A 16,487-nucleotide genomic window follows, 5' to 3' on the forward strand; every position below is an offset into this window, starting at 1 on the left:
CTGCCGTTGCTGGCTCCTCCCAGCTTTCCTTAGGGACATGACTGAGCCAGAGCTCAGCCTTGTTCCCAGAGGTGATCTGCGTGTGCAGGAGGTGAGGCCAGCCAGCCCTGCGCACATCTCAGGGGTCAGCTTGCCCCTGCCCCACGGTGCCTGGCTACTGGATGGGGAGCAGGTCCCTGCTGTGGGGGCAGAGCAGGCATGAGGAGCAGTTCCATGTCCCAGCTGCAGCCCTGGCTGTTCTCAGGCCTTGTGCTTGGGGGTCATGGAACTCGGTGGCTCGGCAGCTGGGACGCAGGACTTACGTGACTGCCGAATTCCCAGCTGGCCAGAGTCCCAGTGCTCGGGGTAGTGCTGCTTTCCAGGGTTTTCTCCTCTTTGACCTCACCCGTGGCTCCTGTGTCAGTGACTTGGATGCAGCAGAGAGCCGGGATCCCCTGTCTCCTTGTCCACAACAGTTTTAATCATCAGCTCAGGAACTTGGTGGAGGCAGAAGGATAGGGCAACCTCATTCTCTGCCTTGCCCAAGTGACTCCTGAGCCATGCACAGTTCAGAGGTAAGGACTGAGGGTCCGTGGATCTGAAAGTACTTACCAGGCTGCCCTGGTGAGAGCAAAAGCAGTAAGTCTGAGCTAATGCTTCATGTCAAAAGGGAAATGAGTGGCAGGCTGGCCTTAAAGTGATCTGCAGGGGAGTAGAAATGAATACCTGAAGGGGCAAGACCTTAACAGAAGTGAAAATTGCAATACAGAGGGGAGATTAAAATAGGAAATAAGCTCTGGAAAGTTACAGGTGAAAGACAGGCCATGGAAGATTCGACAAAAGCATCCTAAAGGCATGGAAGTTCATCATGACTATGTGAGAAGCAGAAGGCTCAGAGAATCACAGAATATTAGGGACTGGAAGGGACCTCGAAAGCTCATCCAGTCCAACCCCCCCTGCCAGAGCAGGGTCACCTAAAGCAGATCACACAGGAACACATCCAGACAGGTCTTGAATATCTGCAGAGAGGGAGACTCCACAACCCCCCTGGGCAGCCTGTTCCAGAGCTCTGTCACCCTCATAGCGAAATAATTCTTTCTTCTGTTTCCATGGAACTTCCTATGCCTCAGAGTCCTGGGGACAGGATGTCATTGGGCTCTGTGAGAAGGAAAAAGCCATCAGCACAGAAAAGCTTGGTGAGTTACTTGCACTGAGCTTTGCTGTGAAGGATCTCACACCAGGTTCATGCCTTAGGCGACACACATTTGCTTGGCTGCCCCAAGACACTATGGGGCAGAAGGGGAGTTTTAACCCCATTTTTAGAACACATTGGTTAAACATATGCTGAAAGGAGCACTCAGATCAACTGCCAAATGCTCTCTTGGGGGAGAACTATTACAGTGATTCCTCTACCAAAAAGCCAGCGTTGTTAAGTATGAGGCTAATTTTGGTTTTTTTTTTTGTTGTTTAAAGTTCCAATGGGAACCAGGAAACTGCAAAAGCAGTGAGGCTACCTTCTATAAAAGGCAAGTTCTTCGAAAGGATAATAAAATCTTGAAATAACAGAGCCCAGGATAATTCTGGTGTAATGGGATACTCCAAATCGCTTTTGAGGGGGCAGTTGCAAGACCCAAACCTAGGAGTGTGCTTGGAGGAAACCAGCTATTGTGTACACAAGATAATCTGGTCCTTGGAGTGCACTTGGAGCTCCAAAAAACTCTCCCAGAAGGCTCTTAAAGAAGCTAAGCTGTCGTGGGAAGAAAAGGAAGCTCTGGGTAGTTTTCTTACTGGAAATATTTCCTTAGCCCTCAAAGCTTTGAAATGCACAAACCAAACATTTCTTACTGGACAAAGGCCTGTGGAAAACACAAACTATTTCTGTGTAACCCTTGTTCCTGCTCAGTGGTAGATGGTTTCTTTTCAACGTTTCAGGTAAGTTTCTGCTAAAATGCACAACTGCAATCCCAGCTTCCTTCTGACTCTCTGGCATGAAGCTTCATTGCTCATTTTGAACCTCAGTTTCCCCAGCTTGTTCAGTGCATTCATTAAACCCTCACTCCACGGCTGCAAGAGAGTTCATAGAGCATTGACCACTGAGCTGTGGTAGAGACACAAGACGAGGGGATTTGCCCACCTTAGACTGAAAGAGGTAAAGTAGGTAAAAGTCTTTAGGGGACAGACTTCACTTCTCTGTGAGGTCTCACAGGGTAAAGCTCCAGGCAGCAGGAGGTCTGCAGAGCTGGAGCTCTACCCTCAGTGTGCCTGCTGCCTGCTTTCCAGGAGCACATGGCCCTGGCTGCATCTGCAGGAGAGTACACAAGAGTGCTTTGTGTCTGCTGGAGAGCATTCAGACAATCCCACAGATCTGAGCTCCCCTGGGATTTCCAATGCTGACTTTATTGCTGAAGATTAATGAGAAAAAATAACTGTTCCTAAGGGCTCAGTGGCTGAGCACAAGGCTGCAGGGGTTTCCCATGTGGGCCCACAGCCCCACTGCCTTTCCCAGAACCCAGAGCTGTGAGAACCACCTGCACCTCTCACTCACCCTTTGCAGCTGGCAAAGCACCCTGCAAACAGCACCTTGGCTTCCAAGGAGCCTTTCAAAGCAGTTGCTGAGGTGTCAGGCATTGACCTGTGACTCAAGATACCCCAGTGACATCTGTGCTGGCAAAGCAGTGGCCCTGAAACACTCTCTGGCCCCAAGGGCAACTGGCACAGTCCAACAGACCTCTTGAGCCTGCGAGAATCACAGAATTATTGAGGCTGGGATAGACCTCTGACATCATTAAGTCCAGCCTGTGACCTAACACCACCACCTTGACCAGACCATGGCACTGAGTGCCACACCCAATCTTTCCTTCAATACCTCCAGGGACAGCGAATCCACCACCTCCCTGGGCAGCCCATCCCAGTGTCTGATTCCCCTTTCCCTGAGGAAGGGCTTCCTAACATCCAACCTAACCTTCCCCTGGCACAGCTTCAGGCCATGCCCTCTCCTCTTGTTGCCTGGGAGAAGAGCCTGATCCCCACCTTACTACTACTTCCCTTCAGGTAGCTGTAGAGTGTGATGAGTTTCCCTCGAGCCTCCTCTTCTCCAGGCTAAACACCCCCAGCTCCCTCAGCATCTCCTCATCAGCCTTTCCCTCCAGTCCCTTCCCCAGGCTCCTTGCTCTTCTCTGGACCTGATCCAGCACCTCAATATCCTTCCTGCAGCAAGGGGCCGAGAGCTGCACATAGGGCTTGAGGTGAGGCCCCATCAGTGCCAAGTACAGGGCAGAATTCCATCCGTGGTCCTGCTGGCCACACTGTTCCCAATACAGGGCAGGATGTCATTGGCCTCCCGTGCCAGTTGGGCACACTGCTGGCACATGGCTCATGTTCAGCTGCTGTCACCCAGCACTGCCAGGTCCCTCCTTGCCAGGCTGCTCTCCAGCCACTCATCCCCCAGTGTGTAGTGCTGCATGGGGTTACTGTGGCCAAAGTGCAGGAGCCTGCACTCGACCTCATTAAACCTCAGCCCATCGACCCAGCCTGGCCAGGTCTCACCCAAACTGGGGTGATGCACCTCCACGCTAACAACAGAGCTTTCTCCTGACCCCTCTGTGAAAACAGCAAAACAGTTGCAGCCTGGGAGGGAGTAAAGTACCTCCATTCTCTGTGGCCACGATTGTTTCCCCCCTTCTGTAAGGCACAAGGTAGGCTGGTGGGCAAGTCAATGCCAGGCAGTGGGAAGGGGCAGCCCTCCAAGACCCCAGCTTTGGCAATCCTGCTTGGGTTCAGCTGGGGGAGGGTGACTCCAATTAGCCCAAGCCCAACTAAACATCATTCAAGCACACTGAAAACATAGGCTGCACCTTTTGTTCAGTTTCCGTTACAGGGCAGTAGACAGCTAAGCCAGGCTCTCCAGGGAAGCATCACTCCTAGGAGACTTCTGGCTCCCGCTGCACTCGTATGCTGAAAAGCAAACACTGCCTTGCCTCTTAATCCCAGAATGACAGGAGACAGGATTGCAACATAGATCCAAAGTCAAGCCAGAACTAAACACACCTCTGAGGTGCTCAGGGGGGAGGGAAAGGGGGCCCAGGGTTGAGCTCAGGCCCCGAGACCACATCATGGGTGGCTCCAGACTCTGGCAGAGCTGTTTTACTATCCTGAAAGGGGATGGAAAAAGGGGTCCAAGTTTTTGCCTTCACAAAATTCTGGGTAGGAATCCTTTTTAACTTCAAAGTGTCACTGTCCAGTATCTTAAGGGTGCTACAAGAAAGCTGGGGAGGGACTTTTTAGGGTGTAGGGAGTGATAGGACTAGGGGGAGTGGAGCAAAACTAGAAACGGATAGATTCAGATTGGATGTTAGGAAGAAATTCTTCCCCATGAGGGTGGTGAGAGACTGGCAGAGATTGCCCAGGGAAGTGGTAGAAGCCTCATCCCTGGAGGGTTTTGCAGCCAGGCTGGATGTGGCTGTGAGCAACCTGTTGTAGTGTGAGGTGTCCCTGCCCCTGGCAAGGGGGTTGGAAGTGGATGATCCTTGAGGTCCCTTCCAACCCTGACAATTATAGGATTCTATGATTCTATAAACCCAGAACATTATTAGTATTTTTTTTTTTAAGATTACATTAAAATGAACTTGTTCTGGAACAAAACTCAGTTACCCACCAGTCCATAAGCAGCGTTGAAGCTGTAAATATGTTGATGGTAGCCACAGCCTTTAAATTAATAGCAAGACTTCTAGGCACTTTTATGAAAGTGACATTTTTCATTAGAAAAAAAACCCTCATTTGAGTGGAGCATTTATGACCTGGCTCTGCTAAATACTGACCTGGAGCCAAAGATGTCATCAAGGAGAAACCCTTTGGGCTTTCTGAAGCCCCCCCAAACAACAGCTTGGCCCTTCCAATTTGGTTACCTGATCTCACCCCAGAGAACCCACATTTTTTCCGCTTATGTGAGCTTAGAGAGAAGCAAACGAAATCCAGAAGCTGCCGGGGCTGGGGCCAGCCGCCTCGGGGCGGCCGGCATTGGTTGCAGGGCTGGCGGGGGTCCAGCTCCTGACGCTATATAGTAGCGAAGGGGGGAGCCGGGCTGCAGACCGATTGCTGCCGCCTGCCTCAGCCGTCGCTGACACCCTTCTCACGGCCGAGGGAAACCACAGCCTGCCAAGATGTGCAAAGGGTTAGCAGCGCTGCCCCACACGTGCCTGGAGAGGTGAGAGCGGCCAGCGTGCAGCAGGGGCGTGCGGGGTCTGCCTCCCTGCGGGGCCGTGCTGGGGGCGGCTAGGGACAGAGGGTCCTCTTCCAGCCCATCCCCGTGAAGGACATCTCTCACGGGGACTGGGGTGGTCCAGCTCTGAACTGGGAGGGAAGGGAGGCTTGCTAGTGGAGGCTCAGTGGGATGCTGCCTGTGGCTGGGACCCTCCGTGGGACAAGTGCTGATCCTGTCCCAAACTCCCCGCTCCAGCTCGGGAACTTCTCTGCTGGGCTGCCTCAAACCCACTCCTCAACCTCAGCTGCTCCCCTGCGTGGGCCCAGAGCAGAAGCCTGTTGTCCTCAGACCTTGATGTTTGCAGAATATAGAGGGCAGAGAAAAAGCAGGAGAGGGGTTGCCTTTCTGAGGCAGACCCAGCCCCGGCTCTAAAGCAGCTCAAAATCCTCTTTAAGTGCTTGCGTCTCCCTCGGGCACGGGTTAGCTGGCCCTGGCCCTCTGATGAGGCTTGGCTCTGTGCAGTGCCTGCTCTCCCGTGCTTATGACGCCCATCCTCACCTTCATCTGCCGTGAAACCTGTCCGGGGCGCTGGTGCTGCTTCCCAGGCTGCTTACAACCCTTGGGAACCCAGGCAGGCTCCAGCCCTCAGCCATCTCCACGCTGATGGAATCGTGTAGAGCTGGAGGGGCTTTGGAGGGCGTGAGAAGCAGAGTCACAAGGGAGGCTACAGGATGAGGCTGGGATCTCCACACAGCATCAGGATGCTCAATTCTTCACCAAAGGAGAAAACCTGGTAGAATTTACAAGTGAATTATATCCAGTGAGGATTTCTTCCCAGCTGCAAGGGCCCTACGACTGGTTTTTAGATGAGAGGGAGGGTGGCATTCATTGTCCTGGAGGGAGCTCAGGAGAAGTCCTGCTTCATGAAGAAGCATTAGGCTCAAGGTGAGAAGAAAGTTCTTCACAGAGAGAGTAATTGGCCAGTGGAATGTGCTGCCCAGGGAGGTGGTGGAGTCACCATCCCTGGAGGTGTTCAAAAAAAGCTTGGATGTGGCACTTGGAGCCATGGTTTAGTTGTCAGGAGGTGTTAGGTATTAGGTAATAGGCTGGACTTGATGATCTCTGAGGTCTTTTCCAACCTGGTTGATTTTGTGATCAGCTTAAGCTGATGCTGCTTGCCTAAAAGCAAGTTCCCATCACAAGCAGGGACAGGACCATGGGCCTATGACAATTTCCTTGCTTGAAATGTGCCTTTTGGCCAGCCTCATGCATACCTTGCTTGGTCTCTTGTGTCCTTTGCTTGGTCTTCTGTAGCCTCCTGCATTGCAAGCAGCACTCTTCCAGACATTTCTACTGTGGTGGCATCTTTGTTGTCATTCTTCTGCTGCTTTCTAATTAGGGTTGTTGGTTTTTTTTGTTTGTTTGTTTTGTTTTTTGCTATTGCTGTGCTGATGCTTTCACTGACCTCTGTTACACCTTCAAATCCTCACTCTTGAAAGGATGCTTTGCTTACAGCCTACCATTGGATGGAGTCAGGACTGGGTTTGTTCCCTGTGCATCATTTTGTGCTGCTTTCTGAGGAATTTCCACAGCTGCTTCACTGCCAGTCTCTCAGGACCCTCCTGCAGTTTCTCACAACTGGTGCCCAGGTGCTGTACCTGAGTGGTGCAGCCTCTGTTGCTCGTCCCTTCTGTCTGTGCACATAAGATGTTGAACAGCAGAGCCCCAGCCCATGATCCCACCAAGGCAAACACACTCTGTCCCCTTTATGCAGAATGCTACATTCCCCACGTTGTCATCCATGAGATGACCTTCTCCCCTGCAGCTTCCTGAAGCCTGGAGAGCCCATCCAAGGTCTCCCGCAGACCAAAGGGGTTTAGTGCCCCCCTGCCTACCCCAAAGGCACGTGCTCAGTGCCCTCTTCAGAGAGGGCTGATAGATTTGAAGGAATGTCTTCACACTGCCAGAGCTGCCTTGACTGCTCTCCAATAGACCATATTTGTCCATGTGTCCACCATGGCTGTCTGGTACAGCTGCTTCTGACATGCTGCCACAGTATCACACTTGCAGCTTTATAGCTCCTCAAATCCCCTCTGGAGTCCTTTTCCCCTCAAGGGGCATTCCCTCTGGCACCTCCCTGCCCTTAGGCACAGCAGCAGCTTTAGCTTTCAGCTGTAGCTTTATCGTCTTTGAACTTCATTTCTTCTTTTTGTTTTGTTTTGTTTTTCAAGCTGGAGTTTCTCCTGGCCCTCCCCAGAAGCCTTCTTGTTCTCAATGTGTTTGACAGAGCCCATATTTTCTTTTAATGGTTCTTGGAAGCTGTTCCTCAGACTTTTTCTTGGCTTGCTCCTATATGTTCTCACACTTCACCTTCCACAGTTTATGGTCCTCTTGCTTTTTCTCACTGGGACATAGCTGGGGCGGTTTTGAAGGATGCCTTTTTGTTTATAACTGCCTTTTTTATCCTGCTGTTTAGCCTTTGCTGAAGCTTTGCTTGAAAACTTGTAATACATCTGCTGTAGGATGCCAGGATGATGTCTTTAAATAGTCCTTCCCTCCCACCAGCTTCCAAGCACTCAGCCCTCTGGCTGTCCTTTCTCTCTTCCTTTCAAGAGCTTTCTTATCTTTACTGTCTCCCCATGCTTCATGAAGATCTTGAGAGCCGAGGACTTGCTCAGGAGGAGGGGAGGTCCTTGCTGCTGTCCCCACACCAGGACCCGCAGGGTGGGCAGGCACTGATGGTCCATCAAGAGTGCCCTGGGATGGAGTCATCCAGGAAGTCCCACTGGGAGCAGTAGGGGCTGCAGTATAAGTGTGGTGGGTTGAAATTTCCCTCCCACATTAACACCACCAATCCAGGAGCTAAGGCAAGTAGCCACAGGGCTGAACTTAAGTAGAGCCCCTGGGCATGGGCAGGGCATGGGGCTCAGCTGGGGCTGCTCAGGGCCGTTAAGGCCCATTAGTGCCCTCTGAACCTGTCAAATCTTGGCCATGTGTGACTGTCAGAGGGTGGGAATGGGAGAGCAAGGTTTTGAACCAAGCCTGAGCATTCTGGGGGCAGTGCTTGCAGCTGGGTGAAGCCACTGTCACTTGCACCCAAATCTTGTTGTCTACACCAGGCAGGGGGTTCCCCAGGTCCTGTTCAGACAGCAACAGAGTCCTGGTCTTGTTTTCCCACCTCCTTTGTCTGTTGTGTGAGAGATTTGGCTCTCAGTGGCCCTTCTCTCACAGCCCATGTTTTCCCCCTGCCTGCTCAGGACCCCCTAGCATCAATCATCCTTGTTTCTGAGGTGGGCAAGCCCCTTTGCCCTTGCTTTCCACTGCTGCTCCTGCCAGGCAAACCCCCCATGATGGGGCATTTGGTCCAGCCACCTGAAGGGGACCATCCCTGGTGCACAGCACTTGGTACCAGCAGCAGGATGGACTCAGCAGTGTCCCCAGATGTGCCCTCCTGAACATGGGGCAGTGGCAGGGAGGAGAGCCAAGTGGCACCTGGCATTTCTGCTCAGCCCCTCTTTGAGGGGTGCTCCCCGAGCCCACGTGTCCCCTTCCCCACAGAATCACAGAATGCATCTGGTTGGAAGAGACCTCAAAGCTCATCCACTCCAACCCTTGACCCAGCACTGAAGGGTCAACACCAAACTGTGTTCCTAAGTGCCAGCTCCACACTTGGACACCTGCTTAAACACCCCCAGGGATGGTGACTCCACCACTGCCCTGGGCAGACCATTCCAGTGTTTGAGAACCCATTCAGTGAAGAAATATTTCCTAACATCCAGCCTGAACCTCCCCTGGTGCAGCTTGGAAACATTTCCTCTGGTGCTGTCGCTAATACCAAGGAGCAGAGGCTGCCCCCTCCTCACTCCAACCTCCCTTCAGGTAGTCAGAGAGAGCAATGAGGTCTCCCCTCAGCCTCCTCTTCTCCAGACTGAACACCCCCAGCTCCCTCAGATGTTCCTCATAGGCCATGTGTTCCAGGCCCTTCATGAGCCTCGTTGCCCTTCTCTGGACATGCTCCAGCCCCTCAATGTCCTTCCTATAGTAAGGGGCCCAGAAGGGAGCTGTGGGCACAAGCACAGACATCTGGGAAAGATGAGGTGAGGAAGAGCTGTCCTGCCCCACTGGCTTTCTAGGGGCACTCTCTGCACCCTACCAATGCTTTGGTGCTCATGGGGCTGCAGCTCCTACCCCCTTCACTTGCTCCTCCTTGCTGCAGTTGTGCCATCCTTGTGGATAAGGGCTGTGCCATGGGGGTCCCAGCATGGCAATGCCAGCCAGAAGGTGCCAAGGGGGCACCTGAGGCTCACAAGAGAGCCAGCCCCAGACTGGACATCAGGAGCCAGCTCCAGCTCAGAGTATTTCTCCACATTTTATTTATTAGAGGAAGCAGGACAGATGGTGCCTGGCAGCATCCCTGTCCCAGAGATACCTCGGTGTGGGAGTGTGGAGACCTCCTCACCCCTCTCCTGAGGTCCTGATCTTTCCAGACAAGAGTCAAGTTTTCTCAGAAGCACAGGCAAGGGAAGCTGTCCCTGTAGCCACTGACATGTTCCATGAAAACAGTTGGGGTTCTGGGTGTGCTCTGCCCAGTGCTGTACCCCTGTGACAGGCAGTCCATGGCCACCCACCAGCTGCTCGCTGTGCAAGGATGGCTGGGGTGGGGGGGAAGAGCGAGGAGCAGAGTCTGCACCAGGTCTCAAATGTCACCCATGAAGGCTGGAGGTTGGAAAAATCAAAACACAGAGGCAGTTTTACAGGCAGGGGGAAAAAAAAATTAAAGGAATGGAAATGAAGTAGCAGACGTAGCGAAGGAGGGATCCTCCACAGAGGCCTTATGAAAATAAACAGCAGAGAGGAGGAGCATGGTGAGCCCTGAAGCTGGGGAGCTACAGCCCAGCTGTGACAGCCATCCTGTGCTGAAGGCACCAAGCCCAGCTGCCCGTGTGGACATGGTGTGGCCCCTTGCTCCCATTCACCTCCTGTGGCCAGCAAGATGGCCTGGAATGTGCCAGATGCTGCTGTGCTGGAGAAAAGTCCTTCCCTGCACAGCCAGGGCTTGGGGACACCTGCTTTCATCCTTTCATTTGTCCAGTCTTATGCAGCACACCTGAGTTTTCTCTACAAGAAGCCTTGCTTGCCCTCAATACCATCACTGGGCTGCAGCAGAGGGGGGCCTCTGACTCAGAGACAGTGTTGCAAATTGTATTGAGCAAAAAGGAACATTTTGGGAGACAGCAGAGCTGCTGGCAAGCCCCAGGAGTCCTCAGGTCTCTGTATCCTCTGTATCAGCTCCTGAAACCCTTCTTCCCCGGGAAAGGAGCACCCAGGAGGTACCAGTTTGCAGAGCCCTTCCCATTGCAGACATGAGGCTTACAGAGACACTACCTCTCTACTCTGCCCTGCTCAGACCACACCTGCAATCCTGTGTCCAGTTCTGGGCTCCCCAGTTCACGAGAGACAGAGACCTGCTGGAGAGAGTCCAGGGGAGAGCCAGGAGGATGCTTAGGGGACTTGAGCATCTCCCCTGTGAAGAGAGACTGAGAGCCCTGGGGCTGTTTAGTGTGGAGAGGAGAAGGCTGAGAGGGGATCTGATCAATGTCTATCAATAGACAATAGCTGAAGGGTGGAAGGGGCCAACAGGTTCAAGCTCAAACATAGAAGGTTTCAGCTCAACATGAGGAGAAACTTCTTCACAGTGAGGGTGACAGAGCCCTGGAGCAGGCTGCCCAGAGGGGTTGTGGACTCTCCTTCTCTGGAGACTTTCCAAACCCAGCTGGATGCATTCCTGTGCAGACTGCCCTGGGTGATGCTGCTCTGGCAGGGAGGTTGGACCCGATGATCTCTGGAGGTCCCTTCCAACCTCTAATGTCCTGTGATACTGTGATCTATCAGGACACCCTGCCCTGAGTGCTGCTGGCAGTGTGGGGCTGGTGGGTGCAGTGTGGGTCAGGACTCAACGTGGGGCTGGCAGTGCTGCGTGGCCCAGCCCAGCCCAGTCCCCTGCGCTGCCTCCTCTCCTCACCAGCTCTTTCATCTCCTCCCCAGCATGTCCTCTGGGCTCATCACTATAGAAACTGAGTGCTGCTCACACATCCCCTAATTCATTCTCGGAGCAGCCTGCCAGCTCCACTGATACAATTATCCCAGCCACAGATGGGGACAAAGCAGAGAGATCAAGATCAAGAGCCACCGCTCACTCTAAGTGCCCAGACTGAAATGCTCAGCCAGGCATCCTTGCAGCATCAGAGCCATTTAGGTTGTGTGCAATTAATTACAGAGCTTTGTACCTCACCAGTGCCCATGGTGAGGTTTGTATGGGTACAGGGCAGGGACCATAGAATCACAGAATCATAGAATTGGAAGGGACCTCAAGGGTCATCCAGTTCCAACCCCCCTGCCATGGGCAGGGACACCTCACACTACAGCAGGTTGCTCACAGCCACATCCAGCCTGGCCTTAAAACCCTCCAGGGATGAGGCTTCCACCACCTCCCTGGGCAACCTGTGCCATTGTCTCACCAACCTTATGGGGAAGAATTTCTTCCTAACATCCAATCTGAATCTACCCACTTCTAGTTTTGCTCCATTCCCCCCAGTCCTATCACTGTCTCACACCCTAAAATGTCCCTCCCCAGCTTTCTTGTAGCCCCCTTCAGATACTGGCAGGCCACAAGAAGGTCTCCTGGGATCCTTCTCTTCTCCAGACTGAACAGTCCCAACTCCCTCCAGCTGACCTGTCTCTGCTCACCCCCTCGTGCAGGGCCAAGGAGATCAAGACCAAACTGGGCACACTTCTCCAGAAGCCTGACTCCGCCATTGACTTCATCATCCCCTACCCAGAGAAGCCAGAGAAGCCACCCAAGGCCCAGAAGTGAGTAACTGTGCTGGGGCAGGCGGTGCTGGTGCCAGTGCCTGGCCAGAGGGGTGGCTGCAAGCCCTTTTGGGATGCAGAGGAGCTGAAGTCCCTGCTGTGGGTGGGCACAGTAGGGTAGCATAGCAGGCAGCTTGGGATGCAGAGGAGCTGAAGCCCCTGCTGTGGGTGGGCACAGTAGGCTGGCACAGCAGGCAGCTTGTGACACACTCCTGACGACCTGCCAGCTAGGGGCAGGCTCAGAGAGTTACGTCAGGGCAGCATGAGATGTGCCAGGCAATGCAGCTTTCTGGAAACCAGATTCCTCACAGAAACTCAATTTACTTTTGATGAGATCTCAGATGATTTGATAAAGGTTTTGCCAGAGGCACATGGCACTTGGACTTCTCTGAGTCATCTGCCTCAGCCCAGAGGTGCCAGCCTTGCACAGGCTGGGGGGTGGCAGTGTTTACCCGTGCTGGGTGCCACAGGCTGATGCCTGGCTCTGGGCAGCTTCATGCTGATGGCACCTTCTCAATTCATTGCCTTCACCTGAGCCTCTGCTCGCTCTCCAGCACCCAGCTGGTTTCAGGACAAAGCAAAGCAGAGAGGAAGCTGCAGAGGCTGAGGGACTGTGCTGCAGGATAAGAGTTCAGAGGAGGCAAAACAAACCTTGACAAGAAACATCAGCTTGACTCCAAAAGCAGGATGGCTTCCCAGATGCAGGGTGATAGCACCTCCAGCCCAGGATCAGGCAGCTGAGCCAGGTGCCTGAGCTGCTGCCCTGGCTTTTTTTGCCACCCCACAGCCCTGCTGTCACTGGGTGTGTGTGTGACTGCCCAGGGGACACCTGCCACTGCCTCGGGGAGTTTCTCCCTGCCTTTGAGTTGCACCCAGACACACACAGTGCTCAAGGACCCGTGTGTGACAGCACCCAGACTGTCTAACTTGCTGAAGGCAGGAGAAGCTGACTGCCCTAACCAGCCCTGCTCGTGGCACTAGGAGTGAGGGCTGATCTCAAAGGGCTTGAGTGGCCATGCCATGATGAAACCAGGAGGGACAAACTCCTACTTTCCACAAGGCCAGATTTGTATTTTCCCTTTAAAAATCACAGCTTTTTGTTTTGCACTGGTCCCTCTCTCCATGCTCCCCTTCAACCCGGGCAATGGCACTCCAAACTGGTAACCCTCTACCAAGGGACTGCTAAGAATCCAAACCAAACCTGAACCCCAGCACTCACCCTGATCAGAGCCCACAGACTGCTGTGGTCACTTTGACACTTGCCCATGAGAGCTGCCTGGGCAGGGCAGGCAGAGCCCTGATGAACAGCACGTTTCTGTGCTCAGTCACTGCCGTGCCCAGGATGCCTCTGTGAAGGAGACACATTTGTCCCCATTAGCTGTCTCTGCAGAAGGCTGGAGAACATTTTCACTCCCCACTGGCTGTAGGAGTTGTTTTCTCCTGCACTTGCATCATTGTGCAGCCTTGGCATCACTCATCTATCAGGCAGCTGATTCGCAGCTAATGTCATTCCTGGGACATTCAGGTACTGGAAAAGTGAATTTTGTAGTTTCCAGGAAATCTTGGATTGTGTTGGTTTGCTGCAGAGATGTTCCCCTCTCTGGGGTGGGGAGTCATGTGGTAGGAAGTTGGGGGCAGGGAAAGCTATTCATCCTTGATAGCAAGTGCAGATGCAATTCAAGGTCCAGAGGTGAGTGATCAGAGCTCTTATCGTGGTCTTCACTGCTGGGTGCTGGTGATCTGATGACAAGTGAAAGCTGGACACCCACCCACCTGAGCAGGTCTTGTGTTTCTGCCATTCTCCTGCCCCTGCTAGAGCCACTGGGCAGGGCAGCAAGGTAGGAATACCTGCCCTTTCCCCAGACCCACCATTGAAGCACCAGCCCCCCAGGACTGGCAGGGTGTCCTGTCCACTGCTCCCTCTCCAGCCCTGAGCTTGCTCTTCACACCCAGATGGTTTGGGTCCCAGCACGTGGTCCCTGTGTCAGCAAAAGAAGCTTGGAGAGCAGTGCTGCCCACAGAGAACTGTGATGATCTGTGGCCACCCCTGTGCTTGGTGGCATGAGGGGCTTCCCTTTCCCTCCACACCAGGGATCAGCCTTGCCCTGCTCCAGCACAGCTCCATCAAACTTCTGGGGACTGAAAAAAAAACCCCAAACCAGAAAACCACAAACAAACCCTCCACAGAGCTCCTCAGCTACACTCTAAGTGTTGCATTCAGAAAAAAATTAAACAAAACAAAACCAAAACCCCAACACAAACCAAACCAAAACGTAGGAAAAACCAGGCACATGAGGAGCCCTGAAGGTTTCCACTGGGGAGGGAAGGAGCTGAGGCCAGTGTCCTGCCCTGCAGGGCGTGGGAATGGGGCGGGGAGGCTGTGGGAGTGGAGGGACGCTGAACCCAGCCCCGCCGTGCAGGGCTGCAGTGATCCGGCTCCCTCCGCCCCCCCTCCAGCTGAGACCATCTCTCCCTGCTCCGGCAGGAAAACGCAGGGATGCTTCCCAGCTGCCTGCAGGGCCCTGTTCTGCCCTCCCGTGCGCAGGCACCGGGGGATCTGTGGCTGCAGAGGGGACTCACTGCGTTTCAGTCACAGCTCTGCCCCAACTCGAGGGGATTTGCCCACCCAGCCCCATCCTCACCCTCCCTGGCACTCGGCTCTCCCCAGCAGGAGGGTACTCGTGCTGCCGTGCAGCCACAGCCCCATTGCTCGACCAGATGCAGTCTCCACAGCTTATTCCATTCCTCCCCATTTGTAAAGGAATGATCTAAAAGCCTGAAGCCCAGCCCAGGGCTGTGGGACAGGCATGGACCACCTGGGCTTTCTTTACTCCCTTCAGGCCGTCACCGGAGGAGGCTCTGCAGTGGCGGGATTCCCTGGAGAAGCTCCTGCAAAGCCCCTGTGAGTTCACGCTCCCTGCTGCTCGTGTTCCCCCATCCCACATTCCCTCCCGGTGCTCAGGGAGGGCTCAGCCTCCCTGGGGGCAGCAGTGCTCAGGGTGGGCTCGGCCCATCACCAGATGGGCTTGCCAGCTTCCGCAGCTTCCTGTGCTCCGAGTTCAGCGAGGAGAATGTCGAGTTTTGGGTGGCCTGCGAGGACTACAAGAAAACCAAGTCACCCTTGAAGATGGCAGAGAAGGCCAAGAAGATCTATGAGGAGTTCATCCAGACGGAGGCACCCAAAGAGGTCAGTTGCCACGGGGCAGGAGATGGTACTGGGAGGGATGAGGCAGCTGCTGTGGTGGCCTCCAAAGGAGAGTGCCATTGGTTGCAGGACACCTTGGACCATGGCTGAGGGGCTCAGAAGGCTCAGCAAGGGGCAGCCTCCTTCCAGTGTGTTGCACTCCCACCTTTCACAGCCTTGGTGTTTGCATGCTCAGCCTCTGCTGGGCTGCCTCCTTCCACAGGTACCTCCTGTTACTTCCTCCCCACAGATGGCTTAGATTAATCATAAGGGACAATAGTTTACAGCAATCCTCTTCCCCACTTCAGCTTTGCTGCAGGACAGACCTCATCCTTGCAGATTTGCCACCACTAACTCCCCCATAACCGTTGTGTGGGTGTTGGTGGGGCAGAGCAGGCAAGAGGAGATCCTCATACCCACCCCTCACAGATTTGCCACCACTGACTCCCCCATAACCATTATGTGGGTGTTGGTGGGGAAGAGCAGGCAACGAGAGATCCTATTGCCCACCCTTCACAGATTTGCCACCACTAACTCCCCCATAACCTTTGTGTGGGTGTTGGTGGGGAAGAGCAGGCAAGGGGAGATCCTCATACCCACCCCTCACCAAGGCAGGGTCCCCAACCCTCACCCATTCCACTACAGGTGAATATTGACCACTTCACCAAGGCTGTGACCGTGAAGAACCTGGTGGAGCCATCCCCAACCAGCTTTGACATGGCCCAGAAGAGGATCTTTGCCCTGATGGAGAAAGACTCCCTGCCCAGATTCGTGCGGTCAGAGTTTTACCAGGAGCTGATCAAGTAGCAGTGCGGCAGGGCAGTGCCAGGCGTTCCCTGTGGGTGGTCCCACTGCTTCCGCCTCAACACCTGCCCCTTCTCCTGCACCTGCTTTGCTTCCCTCATACCAAGCTAAAAAGACTACCCAGGGGCTTTGCTAAACATCCCCCCCTGTGCTTTGGACTAGCAGATGTCCTGGTGTTTCCTCTCTTACAGTCTCTTTCCTCTCCCACAAAGACCAAATAGCAGAGAGCCCTGTGACCCTCCCTGGGTTTGGGACCCAGAAGGGTGGTGGAATAGTCCCAAGCCCTGTCGTGACCAGGAGCCACTTGGGCAGCCAGCACTGTGGGGCTTGGCTTTAGTTGGAGGCTCTGAGTCACAGCTTTGCCTTCTCTGAACCTCTCAGGACATAGAATCATAGAATTGTCAGGGTTGGAAGGGACCTCAAGGATCATCCACTTCCAACCCCCCTGCC

At 53.9% G+C, this 16,487-nt stretch overlaps 1 protein-coding gene across 2 annotated transcripts; it reads left to right on the plus strand.

The window, feature by feature from the left end:
• Window positions 1–5,090: 5,090 nt before the first annotated feature.
• Window positions 5,091–16,047, plus strand: RGS5 (regulator of G protein signaling 5). 2 transcript variants are annotated; one of them, XM_054384476.1, is made up of 5 exons: window positions 5,091–5,182; window positions 11,939–12,049; window positions 14,890–14,951; window positions 15,070–15,236; window positions 15,849–16,047. In XM_054384476.1, the coding sequence occupies exons 1-5, from the start codon at window positions 5,139–5,141 to the stop codon at window positions 16,038–16,040; spliced, it is 576 nt and encodes a 191-aa protein (XP_054240451.1). In that variant the 5' UTR covers window positions 5,091–5,138; the 3' UTR covers window positions 16,041–16,047. The 2 variants fall into 2 exon arrangements, with proteins under 2 accessions (XP_054240451.1, XP_054240452.1); XM_054384477.1 differs by having other exon boundaries at window positions 15,879–16,047.
• The last annotated feature ends 440 nt before the right edge of the window (window positions 16,048–16,487 follow it).

The sequence above is a fragment of the Indicator indicator genome, chromosome 10, assembly GCF_027791375.1.
Source record: "Indicator indicator isolate 239-I01 chromosome 10, UM_Iind_1.1, whole genome shotgun sequence".
NCBI lineage: Eukaryota > Metazoa > Chordata > Aves > Piciformes > Indicatoridae > Indicator > Indicator indicator.